At 37.3% G+C, this 19,981-nt stretch overlaps 1 protein-coding gene across 1 annotated transcript; it reads right to left on the reverse strand.

Moving 5' to 3' along the window:
* Positions 1-826: 826 nt before the first annotated feature.
* On the reverse strand, positions 827-18,690 carry LOC5577991 (actin-related protein 1). Its single transcript, XM_001656679.2, has 4 exons — positions 18,453-18,690; positions 15,951-16,015; positions 2,733-3,606; positions 827-2,141 (listed from the first exon to the last, which is right to left on the reverse strand). Exons 1-4 carry the CDS (start codon positions 18,498-18,500, stop codon positions 1,998-2,000), a joined length of 1,131 nt encoding a protein of 376 aa, XP_001656729.1. The 5' UTR covers positions 18,501-18,690; the 3' UTR covers positions 827-1,997.
* Positions 18,691-19,981: the final 1,291 nt, after the last annotated feature.

The following is a 19,981-nucleotide window of genomic DNA, read 5'->3' on the forward strand; positions in this document are numbered from 1 at the left end:
GAACTGTTACACTCTCCGAATATGGTTCGATGGGCTTATTCGGATCAGAATCCAAACACTGCATTCTAGTCGTGAACCTATCGACCATAAAACATGTAAGATCGTGGGAAATGTGTAATAAGGCTGAAAAGGACGCGATGTACTGCACTGTACAGGGTGTCCGCAAATTATCCGAACAGCAAAATATTGGAAAGATGATCTCGCGTTGAAAATAATGAAAAATCATTGTCCATGTATTTTTTATAATACATCTATATGTTAACACAAAATACAACTTTAAAATTTTTCGAAATGATTGCTTGTTACTGAGATAGTCAAATTTAAATTTTTTGGAGACTTTTTTTCTGAGGGCCGCTAGTCATACTGGAGATGTGTTATCCCTAAAACCTAGCAGAGATGAATCCAAATGTCCTATTATTATTTGAAGTAATCTACAGGTTAGTGGCTTCAAGTTAGACTGAAAATATAAAATTGTACGGTTCAAATCTAGTGAGTCCTATGGGCATTTCTCTTCCGTCATAAAGCTCGAAAAACAGCTCCCTTTAAGATACCTCAATATATTTGGATTGGTTTTGCAATTATTTGAAATCAGAAATTTGTCAAACTCACTTCTTAAAAATATAATAAGCCAATATTTGAAACCATGCAAGAACATTGCATTTATTATGCTTCATTGTATAGAGCCATGCCTTCAAAGTTTGTACGGATAATTTGCGGACACCCTGTACGATATATTTTGTCATAAACATACTTACCGAGGAGCTGGAACAACGCTGAATAAGGGCGGTTCTTTCATCCTACCTCGACTGAAACAGCTCGCCGCACATTTTCGGTTAGTTTCACTTTTTTGATATATATTTCTCTCACGCCCACAGCAGATAATTCCTCCTCTAGTCACTAATCATGTATCTCCGCCAGTTACTTGATTGGTACCCTATTTCAAATCGTTCGCACTAATCGCAACTCAATTTCTTTACATAATATCTATTACTCCACATGGATTAAATTAACTTCATAGTTTTTCGCGTTCTTGCTTTTTTGTTGTTAAGCATATAAATAATCAAATTATAACTAGATAGTCTTAGACAAAGAAGCGATACAAATTTGAAGAAACAAGTTAAGAGTCTAAAACATGATTTTTGGGTAGCAAACTACAGCTGCATTTAAGAAGCTGGGTAATAAAAACTCGAAGATAATTTTGATTTAGGGAACTAAAATGTTGGAACACAGACACAGAGAAGACAACGTTTCTGGAATGGATTACTAAACTAGTTTCATTATATGCAGAGAAAGAACGTCGATTAAGAAAATAATGTGTATCAATTGTTGTGCAACGTTTTAATCAAATATTGTAGAATGAATTATTTGCTAATTCAGTTCACCACCTAAGCGGAAATAAAAATGTTAGAAAATATTATGTTGAACTAGAAATCATATTTTCAAAATATATCCTAGCTGCCGTGTTCCCAAATGAACCAAAACAGCTGATAACAATAAATAGTACTGCCCACACGTAGTGCCAATCACATTGTAATCCTAAATAGATTATAATTAGATTCGGGTCCCTAACGCATCGGAAAGCCTTCCCTCAAAGCGTTCCCACTGTCTAAGCTAAACTGTCTGAACAAATCTCACATAGCGATTGTATAATTCGTAACTTATTCGAAGTCGAACGTTGAAGAATGAATTTGCTTTCATTGATTGAACACTTCGCATTAGTTCCGCATACCTGGATTTCTTCTCCATTCACAACACAGCTCTCACAGAACAACTTTGCCAGAAAGTAAAGAAGCATAGACTTACCTCGCAGTGAGTGTGCCAATACGACTTCCTGAACAGTGTTCAGATCATCGAAGCACGGCCTGAGCGTTGTTTGTGTGGCTGACGATGGTGAGCCTAGTACGTGTTGTATGCGTATGTGTAGGTGTGAGTTTGTATGTGTGTGTTCGTGTATGAAAGCTGTATCGCTACAATTAGTGTTCGGTCACACCAGCAGCTTAGAATGTCTTTCGGTGAATTGCTCGCTGCCCGTCGTCTTCGTACTCTTGCTTGGAAACCCACATCTTCTTGAACGTGTCAAGCGATGCCAGAATTGAGCCACCCATCCAGGTGGAGTAGATTCGTTCCTGAGGGGCCGCGATCTGCAAAAGAAATTTGGCTTTTGTAGTTGTGTATCAAGTGTTATTCAACAACAACAACAACAACAGATAATTTGTAAACTACTTCCCAAGCTTCTTGAAGAGAATCACATGTAGCGACAAAACTGAACGTCAGTTTACTTTCTCAAAAATTTTAATTAGTTCACTTTAACGAAATCAATCTCAATATGACTAATGTATTGGAAATATCAAAGCTTATGTAAGACCCGTGTGACTTGGGAACATTTACAAAAGTTCTATCTCTTCCTTAATTTTTCAAATCTGTATTTGCAATAGAAACAATTTTGTCGGGTGGCAGTATACTATGTACCCTACTGACTTATTCTGGAGAAAATTTAACACTGAATTTATTATATTTTGACAATTGTTCTATTACGTTTTAGTTCAAAGTCTCATGAAAAAATGAGTTTCTAATATGTTGCAAATACTTTTGGTTTCAAGCTTTTCTTATAAACTTTGCACTTTACGACATATTTCCCGCTGTAGAACTGTGGTATATGCGAATGAATGAAGAATTGAAATTATGAAATGACAACAATAAGGAAGCAAAATTCGTCAACAGATATAACTCACCCTGATCTTCATATCCTTGGCCACGTGTTTCCTAATCTCCGACAGTAACCGATCGCCGAATCCCTTGAACAGTGTCGATCCTCCGGACAGGACAATGTTCTGGTACAGCATCTTACGCAAGTCCATGTCCGACTTTTGGATCGAGTACATCAGCACTTCGTGAATACCTTCGCACTCCTCGCCGAGCATGTGCGGCCGGAACAGTACCTCCGGGGCTCGATACCGCGCCGGACCAATCTCCAGAATATTTCCGTCCGGAAGGGTGTACTTCACTTTCTCTGCGTCAACGGTTTCCTCCTTCTGCGGCACTGTTGGCAGATAGCAGACCTTTTCCTTGATCGATCGTAAGATCTCGAACTCGGCCGTTGTGCGGAAGTTGAAACCCTCCTTGCGGATGAGCGTCCGGAGGTACCGGGTAACGTCCCGTCCGGCAATGTCCACGCGCATAATGCTGTGTGGCATGGCGAAACCTTCGTAGATGGGAACGGCATGGGTCACTCCATCGCCGGCATCCAGCACGACTCCGGTCACGCGACCCGTTGCATACAGACTGAGTACGGCCTGCATCGAGACGAACAACGCTGGCACTCCCAGCGTTTCAAAGAAGATCTCTGCAGCCTTTTCGCGGTTTTTCCTCGGATTAAGGGGAGCCTCCGTTAGCAGCACCGGATGCTCCTCGGCAAATGTGGATAGCTCATCTTTGCTGTAGATGTACGTCCAAATTTTCTCCATATCGTTCCAATCGGTGACGATACCGTGCTCCATCGGGTAACGGATGCTCAGCAGACCGCGGTAGTCCTCGGCCTTGGGTCCTACGAAGAGATCCCCCTCGAGGGCACCGGCCATGACCCGCACATGCTTCGGTCTGCCAATGCTATGGAAAGAAAGATCGAATTAGCCATTGTGCCTCAGAGTTATATTTCACAACCAAATTTTCGTGACCTTCTGGCTTTAATTTCAACAATTTTCAGCCGATTTCTATGAAATTAACACAACACCATAAGACTACTCAAGTTTCATTAGATGTACTGGGAAGCCAAGTCGGACGATCGGTTCCGGATTCAGGGCTGGTCAGACGCTACCAGCTACTAGTGTCTCAAAAATAGGATCTTTAGATACCTCATGATTGAAAAAAAAGATCAAAAAGAAACCAGATCTGAACCTAAAAGCCGAAAAGAGAACAAACAGAAGCCAAAAAGAGATCAAACAGGATATAAAAATAAGAAGATTTTTCTAATTAAATATTTGACTAGACATTTCTTCAATGATATTTGTAACAGTTTCTGGGAATTCATGGTGAAATTACGACAAGAATTACATGCTCGCATTACTATATGATTTTTTTCATAATTTGTTTCAAGAATTTTATTAGAAATCAATTCAGACTTTTGTTCTTAGTTTCCTTAGGAGATTACTCCGTACATTTCTTCAGAAGTTCATATAGCGATTTATTACAGACTTTATAAAAAAATCCTTCAAGAATTTAGTTCATGATACCTACAAGAGTGTAATCTGGATTTTATCCAAGGATGATCCCAAAACTAATTCGTCCGGAATTTCTTCAGTAAATCCTCCAAAGATCCTTCAGGAATTTCTCAAGGAAGTAATAAGTCTTTCATGAATTCAACCATTGATTATTTTATCGATTCTTCCAGGATTGTCTTCAATATTCATTTCCGATTCCTTTTCATTTTTTTCTTCAAAAATTGCTCACAAATTACAGAGATAACACTTTGTATGACTTACCAATTCTTACCAAATTTTCGCTTTAGATTTTTCTAAGATTTCAGCCAGAATACCTCCAGGAATATCCCAGAAATTCCTCCTAAGATTCCTGCAAAGTATTTATCTAAGAATTATTCCAGGTGAAATTTCAGAAAATCCGGGGAACGATGCAGACTTTACTACAGAAATTACTAGAAGAATGTTTGAAAATACTTCAGGAGAAATTCATGAATTACATTCTAGGGAAATTCTTAGAAAAATGTCCGTATAACACTTAATGAGGAATTCATTGAAAACGTTCCATAATAGTTCTTATAGGTTTCCTTGAATTCCCTGACGGAATTTTTAAGCAATTTCGGGAAGAAACTGTGGATGAAAACTCTTTCAGAAATTTCTATTAGGATGATTAAAATAATAACTAAAAAATCTGCATCCTGCATGGATTCTTGATGGATTTCCTCGAAAAACACTTAACCTTCTAGTTGTCGCTCGGTTATCTACCGCACGAAATGTAAGGAAGTAATAAAGAGTAATTGAGTTGATAAGCAGGCTTAGAGAAATATCAATATGGAAACCAAGAAAAAAATATTGTCAGTTATTGGTTTAATCTTAACTCGAAAAGACGTTTTGAGGAAAACGTCTTCAAATAACTACACGATACCACCACGCAATACAATACACTAATCTATTTTTTTTTTGATTAGTTTTATTGATATTCTGCTCAGAGCGTTAGAATACGTCTCCTTTCACTTGGCATTAACGTCCCCACTGGGACAGAGCCTGCTACTCAGCGTAGTGTTCTAAGAGCACTATCACAGTTATTAACTGAGTGTTAACACGTTAGAATACGTGAAAGAGCTAATTTCTTCGAAAAATATGGAATAAACCCTTGTTTATTTTCTTGTTGGAAGAACTCCTGCACAAACAGGAGAAATTGACAGAACAAAAATCGCAGGAAATCCTGAGATAGGGTGCCGGAGCCATTAGTGGACTACCTATCCTATAAAAATCATAACAAGATAACGAAAAGCCTTAACAGAGATCTTTTGGCGTCAACAGAAAGATTTCAACCTCTACTATATGGGAAAAGTATAAAAAGAGTGATGAAATTATTTTTTAACATAAAATCGCTTGAGCCACTATTGGTACACGTGTTTCAGTAGTTGCGCTAGTGTTCCAGTGGTAGACGTTCGGGAATGATACAAGTAATTTTAAATAAAATGGTAAATTTTAACATAGGTTTAACATTTTTCCCTCCGAACAGCAACTTATATCTTTCTAATGAAGCATAAAGATCATCTCTGGGACTTTTCTTCATTTTTATAAATCCATTTTAAAAACTGCTTCCATCTGTTGATCCACTACTGGAACACGACAGCAACTATTGGTGCAAGGGAGCAATTGTTTTGTGAAAACTTAATTATTTATATGACTTTTTGATAAAATAAAAAGCTGAAATTTGGCAAACTAAACTAGGGGCGATCTATCCGCCAAAAATAGCACATGTCGTTTTTATCGAAAAATGTACGTTTTGTTCCATAGTTTAATCTACTGGCACATTACAACCATTGGTACTGGCACCCTAATAGCTGGGAAATTTATCAGAGTATTTCCTGTATGAATTACTAGAGGTAATAGCGTTGTAGGACTGAACAATTTCTTGTAGAAAATACTGTAGACAATCCACTGAGCATTCTGAGAAATTAATGGAGGTATTTTTGGTGTAGAATTTTTCAGAAATATTGCTAGAGAGATCACTGGATGAGTTCCTGAAAGTGTTCTAGAAGAAAACTTCACTCTTATATAGGAGTACCTTACACCTTTTAGTTCCGCCCTAATTACTTATCTTTGACAGATACGCGTATTTCCACTACCACTTGAAGCCTTCTTGAGTGTCAGTCACTCGTATCTAAGCATAGCATCATAAGCATTAATGACCGTACACTTCGTAGATGCTGCTCCGTTAATTATCAAAGATGCACAAGGAATAAAGAGATGTAGAACTCCAAAAAAGTAAAAAGTCGATAACGGCGCATGCCGCGTCCTTACCAGCATCGGGGAACAGAAGAAATATTAGTGTGCCATCCATTGTTACTAAAGACCGAGATCACCTCTGCATCTCCATGGTTGTCACGAAAAGGAGTTTTGTTAGTGGGGAGGCATCATAGCTGCATAATCAGGATTCACCTTGGTAAGTGATGCGATTCATGCAATCTCATTTAAAAAAATCACCTCTCAGTTCCCTAAAGATAACGTGAACATATGGTAAGTAATGCGTCAAACAATTCAAAGGTAATTGTATATAATGATTAAAATCAGGAAAATTAGTACGGAGTTTTTAATGTTAATGTGCAAGAGTCTAAGTCGACATCAACGATGGCAAACTGTTCATATTTTGATGAATCAATTAATTTATGTAACATTTCCACCGTTGTCTTTTTTTTATTTTATTTTATTGATGTACAAGGGGGTCAGGGGCCAAGTCTCCAGCATAAGTTTGAAAACTCACACCGTCCATAATACACCGAGGGAATTTTGGAGTTTGGGAAGTAGGCAACGCAACATCTTTGACCAGAAGGTTCTTTAAGTTTTGCTTCTACTCTTGACTTCCAATACACGTATGAATGATGCAAGGTCAAAAGAACATGAATCAGTCATACATATAGCGGTAGTGAAGTGTTTTGCCTAAGGATATGGGAAAGGAGGGATTTTGGGTGGTATTTTGTAAATAGCTCTGTGGAACAAGTTTGTTATTAGTTAAAAATTTAGTTAATCTGATTCATCTTGCAATCAGTAATAAGAATATTTACAAAAACATGATACTTATCTTTTCTCGGCCAATACGCTGCATGTCTTTCCTCTCCGATAGATTTTTCCTCGTTGTAATGGCGGGTTAGATATGAAAACAATGATAAAGAGAGAAGAAATGTTAGTGATTGTTACATGCTTTATTGCTGTATTGGCCTACAATGAAATCATACAAAATTCGCTCTTTGGATTCCCATGATAACAATCCCCATGCAGCTTACGAGAAACTCCATGGCAATGATCACTGTACGCCATGTGCGGCATTGTGGACATCTCAGCAATACTGATGACGAACAACATAAAATGAATCCAAAAAAGCGAAAACCTCAATGTTTCAATGTAGGACAATTCAGCTTTATTGCATGTGAGAAGTTCTTGGTGATATTCTCACAACGGCCATTCAGAATGGTTCGACGGATGTAGATAAAAGATCATTATGATAAAATTAACGCGACGACATGTTAGTAAGCTCAGAACGATTATTGTATTTGCAACTGTTAATTTAGATAGTTAAACTTAGGGTCGGTTATTGTATATAATTTTAAAGATAAGCAGGAGTAAAGCACGAACGCGAAGTAATGACCTTCCATCCCATCTTCAAGTGCTCCCCACAAGCACAACACTTCATTCTGGCACTTTAGAACGTCCATGTTGCAACTTGTTCACACAAGAAATCTGCCTCGACCGAGTTGGCAGAACGCGCCCATACCCCTTTCTGAACCAAAGGACAGGGCTAAAGTAACATTTCCAACGTTGTCATGATAAAAATACTTTTCGTAATATAGTGTACATTTAAAATAAAGAGTTGTGTTTGATGCTTCCACCTTGACGCTTGCTCCTGTGGGAGCGGGCGATGAGGGCAGGATCAAACATGTCGCGCGTCGGTCGAGTAAAGTGATAAAGTGCCGCGTTCGAACTAATTTGATCCTTCGACCTTGACGCTTGATTCTGGGAAGTACGTCAAGAAAGCCCGAACAGTCGTGAGTTTTTTTCCCTCTAGTGTCGCGCGCCTATTTTTTCTGAGTGCTTTTATATAGCCGAGCAAACGAGTGAAGCTGAAAGTGGATTGTGGCTGGTCAATCAAGGATGAAGGATCAATTGGTGAGCTCTTTCTAATCTATAAAATATGTATGACTGCACATTTAATCGTCACAACGGTTAGACGTAAATATGATTTTTCAACAAACTATGAATGGTTCGTCACTGTGAGTGTCGACATAAACTCTGATTCATGAATTATTCATGTTTAACTTTTTTTTCAAAACACCTCTTTCTTTTTACTTTTATTTTTGTAATTAAAATAAAACTTTGAATTGTTCGACACTACAAGTGTAGACTTACGAAAGGTTTACTTTAGTCAACAAACTTTGAATGGTTCGCTACTGTAAATGTCGGCATAAGAATAAGAGTGTTCTATGATGTTCCAGCCAATCGTTTTTTTTTGTTTCTTTTCAAATAAGTAAAATATAATAACACATGCTGTATTTGTTCAACAAACTTTGAATGGTTCGTCACCTCAAGTGTCGGCATAATTTCCCTCTGCATAGAAATTGTTCATATCAAATGAAAATATTATATTTACATATAAGCATGTTTATATCTCACAAATAATTATTTATCAAGGTCTAATCGCTTATCAAAGTGAATCCTGTGACCCAACGATCCTTCCCATTAACAAACATCCCTCCCAGTAACCTTCGTGGAGATCCAGAGGCAAACACGGTCTCCAAATAGCAAAGGTTACACACTAACATTCCTTCCCCCAATCCCACCTGACTGCAAGGACGTGGCCGGCGCCGTTATTGACCCTGTATAAATAGAGGCACTGAATTATGCACACTGAAGAAGATTATGGCCAATCCCAGCCGAACTTCTAGTTGATTCTTTGTGCATTTTCACTGACTTCGGTCAATCACGGAATAGCAACCATTGATATGTATAGTCAGTAGACTGATGCAAATTTTGAAGTTTTTGCTCCCCTATGCTTAAACGGTGTCAATTATAATGAAAATCATTCTCCCAAAATTTGAAGTGATTTGGAAGAGAATTGGTTGTGCACAGGCTATTTGAAGTTTCTATGGAAATTACTATGGAAAAGACAAACCTTTTGTGTTCAGTCCTCTAACTGCTCGTACTCATAATTTATGGGAAAGTGAACAAACTCCACCCATGTGAAATCTTCCTAGCTACAACTTTGCCGAAGACCACATTTTGATGGGACGTAAGGATAATTTGTTATTAGTGATAACAAAGTCTAATTCATGCTGAAATGATCATTCAGTTACTTTCAGAGCAACACTGCTGTTTTGCTGTAGAACATAGTAGCCTGGATTACTTTGATCTATTCTACCCACCAGGAGCACCACTGTTGCCTGCCGAGCAGTTTGTTAAGCATGCAGAATTCAAACCCAGTTTTGATTAAGAATAGCAATTTATCCTTAAGTCCTATCAAAATATGGTCTTGAGCAAAGTTGTAGCTGAAAGGATTTCACATGAGCAGAGGTTGTTCACTTTTCCATAAAATATTATGTCGAAAAGATAGAGGACTGAACACAAAAAGTTGGCGTTTTCCATCGCAATTTCTATATAAACTTCAAATGGCTTGTGCACAGTCAAATTTCTTCGGAATCATTTCAAACTTTGGGAGGATGATATTTACATTAATATAAATCGTTTTAACATAGGAGAGCCAACATTTCAAAATTTGCATCACTCTAGTAGTCAGTCTAAGCTAAGCTAAGCTAAGCTATAGTGTACATTTAAAATAAAAACATGAAACGAGCTCACCAAATTGACCATCCTTCCTCGATTGAGCAGCTGTAAGCTACTATAATCAGCGTGTTCACAAAAGCAAAATATCACCCCGGCGACGCGAAAACCTGACCTCGATTGCACACAGAAGGCGTGTAAACTCAAACGATAAAAAAAACTTCGGCGTCGACGCAAAGAAAAAAACGATTTTTTTGGTGGAGAACCAAAACTCAAACTTTCAAGAGCACAAGTCTAGAGAACCAGACAGCGGCTGAAAACTTAATTGATCGTGCAGCACCAGCGAGTGATCAATCGATCAAGCCCTCAGCCCGATCCGCTATCCGGCTCTTCAGATCCGTGCTCTCCGAAATACGAGGTTCTGCCTCGATGCATCTGCACCTTCTGCTTTAACGAAACACTTCCCAGCGTGCAGAATAAACCGACTTATTTTCGCTATAGACACTTTTTTTCAAAAACTGCACCAGCCGAATCTCTCTTGAGTTTCAGTTACTCGTATCTATTAAAGAAGGCTACAAGTGGTAGTCCAAATACGCGTCCTCCAATCTACTTTTTTGATTTTCTAGAAAACTCCAGATAAGAATTCTTGAAACATTTTCTAAAGGAAAGTAAGGGAAATTCGGAAGAACCTGTAAAATAATCGTCTAAGAATCTTTGAAGGTATCTCTGGAGCCTCCAGCTTTCAAGGAGAAGGAAAAACTTTGTCTTTGAGAGCATTTTTATGAAACTTGAGAAGCCTTTCATTAAAAATAGTTACTTTGACCAATTACAAGTTTCTTCTGGATGTTTTTGAGATGATTTGGGAACGACAAAAAAGAATGTATATCCAATGATTGTAGTCCATATCATGCGACACATCAATGCTACCTAAGGTCATTTTCAAAAACACTGCCGGTATGTTTTGAAGCCAATTCCAGAACCCTGAAGATCTATCTGATCAATTCGATGATTGCAAACCATATTATTCGATACTTCAATACCGTGTTCATTCCAATTGCCCGGACGCTTCGAATCCCGGTCACTGGCCTTATTTCACCCAAAAATTATTATTTCCATATTTGTTTATGCATGGAGAAAGTAGAAGACGTCGCAATTATAAACTCTAGTCGAAAATAATCGGAATTTAGTCCAAAAGCACCGGGAAAAGGGTTACATTCTGGAAGTACTTGTAAATGTCCCAATGTTGCATAGAATATGCATCATAATATACTCTCGGATCATAACATACTATCTGTGCATCTGTGGTATCATACCATAATTCGGTATTGTTTAGTCGTTCTTAGGCTATGAACCGTTTCACCAGATCGTTTAACTTTTAGTTAAAATTTGACAGCTCGATAGTTATTTCCCCTCCGGTTAGAAATAACCCTGCTCTGGAGCATGGTTAAACTTGACAGTTCGAAAGTTATTTTTTGCTCCCGTGAATTTGAGAATAACTAACCATCTGTCAACTTTGTTCTGAAATAACTACTCGACTGTCAAAGCTAAAATGGGTCGACTGCGATGTTCATTTTAACCATTTGAGGGGAAAATAACTATCGAAATGTCAAATTTTAACTAATAGTTAAACGAACTGGTGAAACGGTTCACAGCCTTATTGGTTGGTTATTATGGTATTCAAAATATTGTTCAGAACAATTAAAAATATCTGTTTGGTGTCTTCGAAAGCTGTTGAGGACTGCTGAAGGTATTGAACTACTATTCAAAAATTTAATTTAATTTAATTAACGAATATTTTTTGATGTATTTGACCTCTTATGCAGAGCTCTTTTACACCTCATTCACGTATTAAGTATTGTAAATTATCTGGTATAGAAAACCTCAGCTTGAAATTTAACTCCAACTTTCTTCTCCTCGGGATGGTCTGCAATCATCGCATTGATATACTTTTCCCGGGTCTCGGAATCAGTTCCAGAACATCTCGGAACTACTTGTAAATGATCAATTTTGATCTCCAATTGAAGCCCCAGAAATCGGTTCCAAAAAATCCGGAACTGGCCATAATAGTTGAAAGCGAAATATATTAATGATTTATGTTTCAGTTACAAACACTGCACAGTGGTCCAGGAATCAGTTTTACGCGGAAAGATGCATTTTGAGCTTTAGAATGAAAATTTGGACAAAAACGGTCTTCTACAAAGTTGTTTGTATTAGTTAAGCCCTTTGTTTGGTGTTATTGAAAATTAGGGTGGACCACATTTTCATAGAAATTGTGTAACTAACTTCCTTATTTGAAGAAATTATATTATACATGCTTCAGCAAAGTTATAGACCTTTCAATTTCAAGCAACTTTGCCAAAAAAAGTTTTTTTGTATCTCTTAAATTGACCTTAAATTGAAAGTCTATGAAACAATTTTAGAGCTTTAAAAAATGCATAATTTAGTGAGTGAAGAAACTCGCTATCTCCTTCCGTTTAGGAGTTATTGTTGTTTTTCTCTTCAAAACATGCCTACTTTGATTGTGAATATCTCTGATTGGGGCAAACATAAAAAATATCTTTTGACGGCATTCAAAAGACAAAATAAAATTGTATAGGCTAATATTTTCAAAGCTGAACGATTACTTCGACATCTGGTGCCTAGTAGGAGAACCGTCATAAAAGAGGTTGGGTTGAAAACGCACCGTGTGCAGCATAGGAAGGAGCACACATATTACACTTTTTCTCGAAATAGTTATGTTGTAGACGATCAGAGAGCATTGAAAAACATGATAAACTTTTTTTCCTTCCAAGATGTACAGATCCGGTCAGTGCTCATGTACGATTTGTGGGATAAAATTGGAAAATTGGTGTTTGGCTACATAGGTTATAAACATCCGGATTCTTTGTTTGTGGCTAAATTTGTTGTGAAATCATGCGTATCGCAAGAATAAAGGGTCAAAATGATTATGCCAATGGAAAATAGTTTAATAATCAATTGATTATGAGCTAATTTCTGGGTCGAAAAATTGAATTTTGGACGTAAACAAACATTTTCAATGACATTTCTCTCCTTCTTACCTAGCGACCTCTATGCTGGTGGCGCATTAAATTTGCCTATATTATATCAAAAAATTACAGATGTGTTATTTTTGTAACTCTAATAAAATGCCTTGAAAAACAAAGAATTTTAAGCAGAAAAACTTTAATAACTTTTGAACTAAAATAGATATCATCAATATTTTTGCATGAAAATTTGCGTTTGTTAAGTTCTTAAAGTCGTTCATAGACCGCTTTGACGAGAAATCTGAAATTAGAAAGATAGGGCTCTAAAACTATTTTGAAGATTTTCATAGAATGTATTTCTTTATTATTTTGCATTTTGAGCATGAAAATGAAATTTTAGACAAAAATGACCTTCTACAAAATTATTTCTAAAAATGTAAGCTTTCATACTGTGTCATTTGAAATTAGGGTGGTCCACAATATCACACATATCATATAAGGTACCGCGGGGCAAGTGGGTAAATGGGGTAAGTGAAAACAATTGATATATTTTACTGAATATGTGAATTAACGTTTTAAACTCATGCGTAAACCTTTGAGGTCATTGAGAACATTACGATAGGTAAGAGATTTCTGAGATTTTTCAGCCATTATTGCATAATAGAGTGAAAAATTGTTAACCTGTCAACTGTTACTCCGTAACAAGTTGGCGGCGTACAATCTCATTTTAATATTTCCAGTCGAAAAAAGTTGCGGATAATAATTTACTGTACCACTTCTTAGTTGTCCTCTGTGACAGTTTCAAACTGTAATAAAAAAAGTTTTAGAATTAATTCGACGTAGACCTAAAAATAACTAAATTCAAACACCGTCAATTTTCTTATTAGGTGGGGCAAGTGAAAAGTTTATCATTAGAGATTGAAATTGCGTTTTCTCTTTAAGTAGCCATAAGTAAACATGGTTCGCAATTACCATAGAAAAACAGAACGTGCTGATAATTCAAGAAACACTATACTCAAGCGTTAAAAGCTATTAGAAATCATGGAACTTCTCTTAAAGATGTTGCCAAACATTACAATATCAATATGTCTACTTCGGGCAACCAATTAAAAGGAATACGTTGACTGGAGAGTTGCAATATTAGAGAACACATGGAAATCTCGTGGAATGTCTATGTAAAGCTAGTTCAAAACATAAAAATGGGGTATTGGTCTATCCACATAAAAAAGACCCTAAACACGTTATTGAAGGATTCCGTTTGATTTCTCCCGAAGAGTTATCCGACGTCATATCCGACATTCTCAAAAACAAATAACGAGCGGTGGAAATTCTACAGAGCAGAAATGCAATTGCTGTCCTATAATGTAAGAACTAACATTGGAAATGTTGCAGTTATAATGTTGTCGAATCATTTCAACTAACATAACTGAACAGTAGAAAATTGAAGTGAAAAGAATAACATTTTCTTTGTTTAAATGTTACTAATGTTATTGTTCATTGGGAAGCCTTAACAAGTGTTAAAGCTAATAGAAATCGTGAATATAACTGTTTGTTTTTGAATGTATTGTTCAAAACGGTAAACTTTTCACTTGCCCCACTTTTGGGGCAAGTGAAAAGTAAGGAGACATTTTTCAAAAACTTTTTCTGTATTTTTTTCTTCAAGTTTTCATAAAAATCAATTTCAGCATGCTGCTTATATATAGTGGGAGTCAAGCTAAAAAATATACACAACCTCATTTGTTTCAATTTAAAGTCTCTAGAATTGGAAGAATCTCAACTATACGAATTCCATTACCCACTTGCCCCACGGTACCTTAATCAACTTTTTTATTTGCAAAAATACTGGTATATGCTCTTAGACAAAGCGGTAGAGCTTGAAATATTGATCAACTTTGCCAAAAAAGTTTTTCTGTAGCTCAAAAATTGGACAAACTAGAGCATTTTTTCCTAATCATCGCAGGGTGGTCCAATAAAAATAAGTTTTTCAACTCTAGTTTTTTTTAATATTAGTTTCTCGTCAAAGTCGTCTATGAACGACTTTAAGAACTTAACAAAACGCAAATTTTCATGCAAAAAGATTGTTGATATCTATTTTAGTTCAAAAGTTATTTAAGTTTTTGTGATAAAAAATATTTGATTTTCAAGACGTTTTATTAGAGTTACAAAAATAACACATCTGTAATTTTTTGATATAATATACAATTTTATTTTGTCATTTGAATGCCGTCAAAAGATATTTTTTATGTTTGCCCCAATCAGAGATATTCACAATCAAAGTAGGCATGTTTTTAAGAGAAAAACAGCAATAACTCCTAAACGGAAGGAGATAGCGAGTTTCTTCACTCACTAAATTACGCATTTTTTAAAGCTCTAAAAGTGTTTCATAGACTACTTTGATGAGAATTTTGAATTGAGAACTCTAGAGCCAGAAAACCTGTTTTGTTCGGACCACCCTATGTCACTGCAGGAAAAAAGCTCTAAATCGGTCAATTTAAGAGATACAAAAAAACTTTTTTTGGCAAAGTTGCTTGAAATTGAATGGTCTATAACTTTGCTGAAGCATGTATAATATAATTTCTACAAATAAGAAAGTTAGTTACACAATTTATATGAAAATGTGGTCCACCCTAATGTTCAATAACACCAAACAAAGGGCTTAACTAATACAAACAACTTTGTAGAAGACCGAGTTTGTCTAATGTTTCATTCTAAAGCTCAAAATGCATCTTTCCGCGTAAAACTGATTCCTGGACCATAGTGCACTGTAGTTTTGTTTGATCCGTGCATAATAATAATGTCTCAAATGACCTTCGGCCATCCGTATAAACCCGGAACCAATCGTACTTCCCAGAACAATTCTACTATCTTGAATAGTTTTGTGGTGTTGCGTCAAAATTTCATTGAAATTTGGCTTAACATTGTGATCACGAAAATTCGGTTGTGAAAAGTTAAATCAGCATGCCGTGAGCATCGTTCAGAGTTTGACACTTACTAATTCGGAAACCGACACTTTGGAATGTGATCTCCGGCGAATCCAGCTTTGATCATACCGGAACCCTGCAAGAATAAAAGAGAAAAGAAATACATCAGTTATTATGGCGCTATTTAGTCGCGAAAGAGTTCGCCGGCAGATAGGCCAGGTCCTACCCAAGGAAGGGGCAAAATTGACCGTTTTCGATCAAGGACGGCTACGGGAGATAGACGAGTTCTATTTGATCTGCCAAAAGCATCGAGATTACTACCGGGGACGAAACAACTGCCAGCCGAAGCAGCCTTACTTCAACATTTGCCCGAAGCGCTATCCGATGCTGCCTAGGCCAACGGAGGAGTTTCTACGGCAGTGTCCTGACTATCATCGGCATTCTTATGCAGTGACGTGTTCCTGCCCGGATCAGCGCTACCGAATTGGAAATCCACCAAGTTTGAAGATCCACATGTGCGGTAAGCAGGACCGTTTTAATTGAATAAATTAAATAAATCTGAACAATATAGCTAATATTGTAATTCAAATGTAATGATATTGTATGAATGATATGAAAGTATGATTGGGTTACTTTTCCCCGAACGCCAGTTCTTTTTTTTTGCCCGACAAGGCCTGTGTCATTCGCAAACAAGGATTTTCGACATCCCTGAGGTAACTCAGTTAAGTCAGATGTGAAAATACTGTATAATATTGGTCCCAAAATGCTGCCTTGGGGAACACCAGCTCTTACAGGAAGTCTTTCAGAGCTGGAGTTCTGATAATTAACCTGAAGTGTACGATTTGACAGATAACTTTGAATTATTCTAACAATGTATGTTGGAAAATTAAAGTTTTTCAATTTTACAATCAAGCCTTCATGTCAAACACTTTCGAATGCTTGTTCTATGCCTAGAATAGCAAGACCAGTAGAATAGCCTTAAGATTATTTTTTTCTATCTTTATTAACGAGATTTTTAGCCCTGGGCTAGTTCATCTCGGGACCAAACGGCTTTACTTCCCCCCTTCCGAAGGAAGTCGTCACTACTGAAATTTTTAGTGACTATCTCGGGGATGGGATTTGATCCCAGGTCCTCGGCGTGAGAGGCGTGTGTTCTAACCCCTACACCAGGTCCGTCCTCCTAGCCTTAAGATTTCTTGAACGGATCAAATTTGTTACACGTAAAAGTTGATGAGTAGTCGAATGCCCATAGCGGAATCCGAACTGTTCATTGGCAAAAAATGAAATCTCGTTGATGTGGACCATCATTCTATTCAAAATGACCTTTTCAAAGAGTTTACTGAAGGAGGAAAGCAAACTGATTGGAAGATAGCTAGAAGCTTCTGAAGGATTTTTGTCTGGTTTTAACATTGGTATAACCTTAGCATTTTTCCATTTGTCAGGAAAATAAGCCAACCGAAAACATTTGTTTAATATATCAATCAAGAATGATAATCTACTCTGTGGAGGATTCTTGATGAGGATGTAAAAAATTCCATCATCGCCAGGGGCTACCAGATTGTTTATTTTTTTTTTTAATTATAGTTATCACTCCTTCCAAATCAGTCTCTCAGGAATTTTCTGCAACGTTCTCTTGATTGAGAATGCTTTCGGAGTCCTGAGTAACTTAATTTTCTATTGGACTAGTGGGTCCTAAATTAGAGTTATGCGCGCTTTCAAACTGCATTGCAAATTTTTTAGCGTTTTCGCAATTAGTTAGTAATAATTTGTTTTCCTCTTCCAAGGCCGGAATTGGCTTCCGAAGCTTTTTTTTTTCAAATTTTTTGATATTTTACCAAATGGACTTAGATGTCAATGCGAATGATGGAGGTGCCCAAGTGGTTCTGCAACCTACATATATCTGTAGAACTGTGGAAATTTGATCTAAAGTTGATCATTTTGCACGGAGAATTAAAAAAAAATTCAAATTTATTGTCCAATACTGTATGTATTAGCTTCTAAGATCGACTTGAAATAGATTTCCGGTGGATCTTAAGAGCTTACAAATAGTCCTCCTTTATAGTAAGTTTCAGATAGTAAGAGCGCACAGGATTAGGAATGCCCTCAACTTTAGGAACCGCTCCAGCTAATAACAAGTTTTTCAGTTTTCTATTAAGTGATAACATGATTACGAAACCGTGGTCCACATTATGTTTATTATTTTTAAATACCTCGACCGCAAAACTCCTCTCAATAAATACATGCCAGCATTTTTCTTTTTGTCTTCTGCCTTTCCCGTTTTGCGGTGATGTCATGAGTCAGTCAACTACTGCCCTCTTTGCCCCATCACCCACTTTGTTTTCACCCCACAATCACCTCATATTCTGATCTCACTTTTTATCGAGACTAATCATACAATCATCGATTTCCAAAATATCCATAAATGAATTCATCGTTAGGCACTTGGCGATTCTTTTTTCAGCCGGAATTCGGAAGTGCAACCAGGAAATTTCTCCTTTTAGGTTCGAATCACACCCAGACCAAAAATTCATCTTTCTCGCGTCCGCCAAAGGAAGAAAAAGTCTCATACGTACATTGTCGATCACCACTGGTTGGTTTATTATCACATCGTAGGGCTCCATTTCGCTTCTCTTCGCTCCCTATGACCACTGGGTAGGGCACTACACTTGCAAACCGGATTAAATCGCCGGAAAAGGACACTTTTTTCTCGGATTTTCACCAGCAGCTTGCGGTTCTTTTCTTCTGCCTTTTTTTTTACACGAGCGTTGACGTCTGCTGCTTTTCGTTTTGCTGATGATGATGCGGTTGCAGACGAACAAGAAGAAGAATGACAGCGATGAATTTTCTCTTTTTGTCGATGATGACAGTTCTCCGGTGAGCGAGACGCTAATGATGAAAGCGAAACAAAGGGGAAAAACTCTTGTTTGAAACAAGATGAAAATGGAAAGGAGTGCGTTCGCGCATGAACCGCATGTTACACGCTAAGATCAGTCTACCCAAATATGCGTAAAGTTTACACAAATACAATTTGCTTGTTCAATGAAGATAAAAAACTCTATTAGAGCTTAGTGACATATATTAAATATAAACACACGAACACTTGCATGCGCTCATCATACACAGATTGTTTTTGTTATCCTCAACGAAACTTGCACACACTTTCCAAACTAATCAAAAATGCATATGGAAATATTACCCAATTTGAAATATTTACACCCAGGTTCTGGGTGTTTTTCCAAGACGTTAGTGCATATTGTTCATTGAAAATTTTATTTTTTTTTTTTTTTAAATCTTTATTTGAGTGTATTTTAACGCACGAGGGCTAGTTCTACACTTTGAAAATTTTACTCTAAGGGCCCATGAGCCTATGCATGCTATAAAACGTTTGACGTTTACTGTGCGCCCTGTTTTCAAGTGCCTGTGAGAGAAAGCGAGACAGCACCTACACACGGCGCACAGTAAAAGCACAGACAAACAGACGTCACACTCTCACCGATGTCAGTCGACCACCTTTTTAACGACCGATTCAAATATATGGCAGGTGGCCAGTCCACCAAGCACAGCGCCCGAATCGTTTTTGTTCGTGTTCGACGTTTCGACACTACCGCCACCTGTTGGCGCATCGGCCAAACACAGTTATTTTAGCATTGGGCGTACATTTCATCATGACTATGATTTTGATCGTGATTTGTTCTAAGTGTTACGTCTGTTTGTCTGTGGTAAAAGTCAAAAGAACAAAAGAATTTATAGCACGTACAGAGGCTCATTCACATATTTCATAAGGGTTTATTCACATATTTCATAACGCCGAAAATGGCCATTTTGGACACCCACCCACCCCCTCGTAACACTTTTTGTATGAATATTTTACAAATTTGATATGAGCCATAACAACATAAGGACACCCACCCACCCCCTTCAGCGTTATGAAATTTGTGAATAAGCCCTATAGGGGCCCTTATAAGCCTAGCCTTATAAGGGCCCATTCACAAATTTCATAACGCTGAAGGGGGTGGGTGGGTGTCCGTGAGATGTTACAGCTCCTACAAATATATCAGGATGTTCATACAAAAAACGTTAAGAGGGGGTGGGTGAGTGTCAA

The sequence above is a fragment of the Aedes aegypti genome, chromosome 3, assembly GCF_002204515.2.
Source record: "Aedes aegypti strain LVP_AGWG chromosome 3, AaegL5.0 Primary Assembly, whole genome shotgun sequence".
Classification (NCBI taxonomy): Eukaryota; Metazoa; Arthropoda; class Insecta; order Diptera; family Culicidae; genus Aedes; species Aedes aegypti.

Excerpts from the sequence above, each read along its gene's own strand:
- LOC5577991 (XM_001656679.2), bottom strand. The coding sequence starts at position 18,500 with ATGGAGCCCTACGATGTGATAATAAACCAACCAGTGGTGATCGACAAT. Across the intron at positions 3,607-15,950 it reads AAGTGTCGGTTTCCGAATTA|CATTGGCAGACCGAAGCATG; the intron begins GTAAGTGTCAAA and ends TTCTTTCCATAG. Across the intron at positions 2,142-2,732 it reads CCAAGGATATGAAGATCAGG|ATCGCGGCCCCTCAGGAACG; the intron begins GTGAGTTATATC and ends TTTCTTTTGCAG.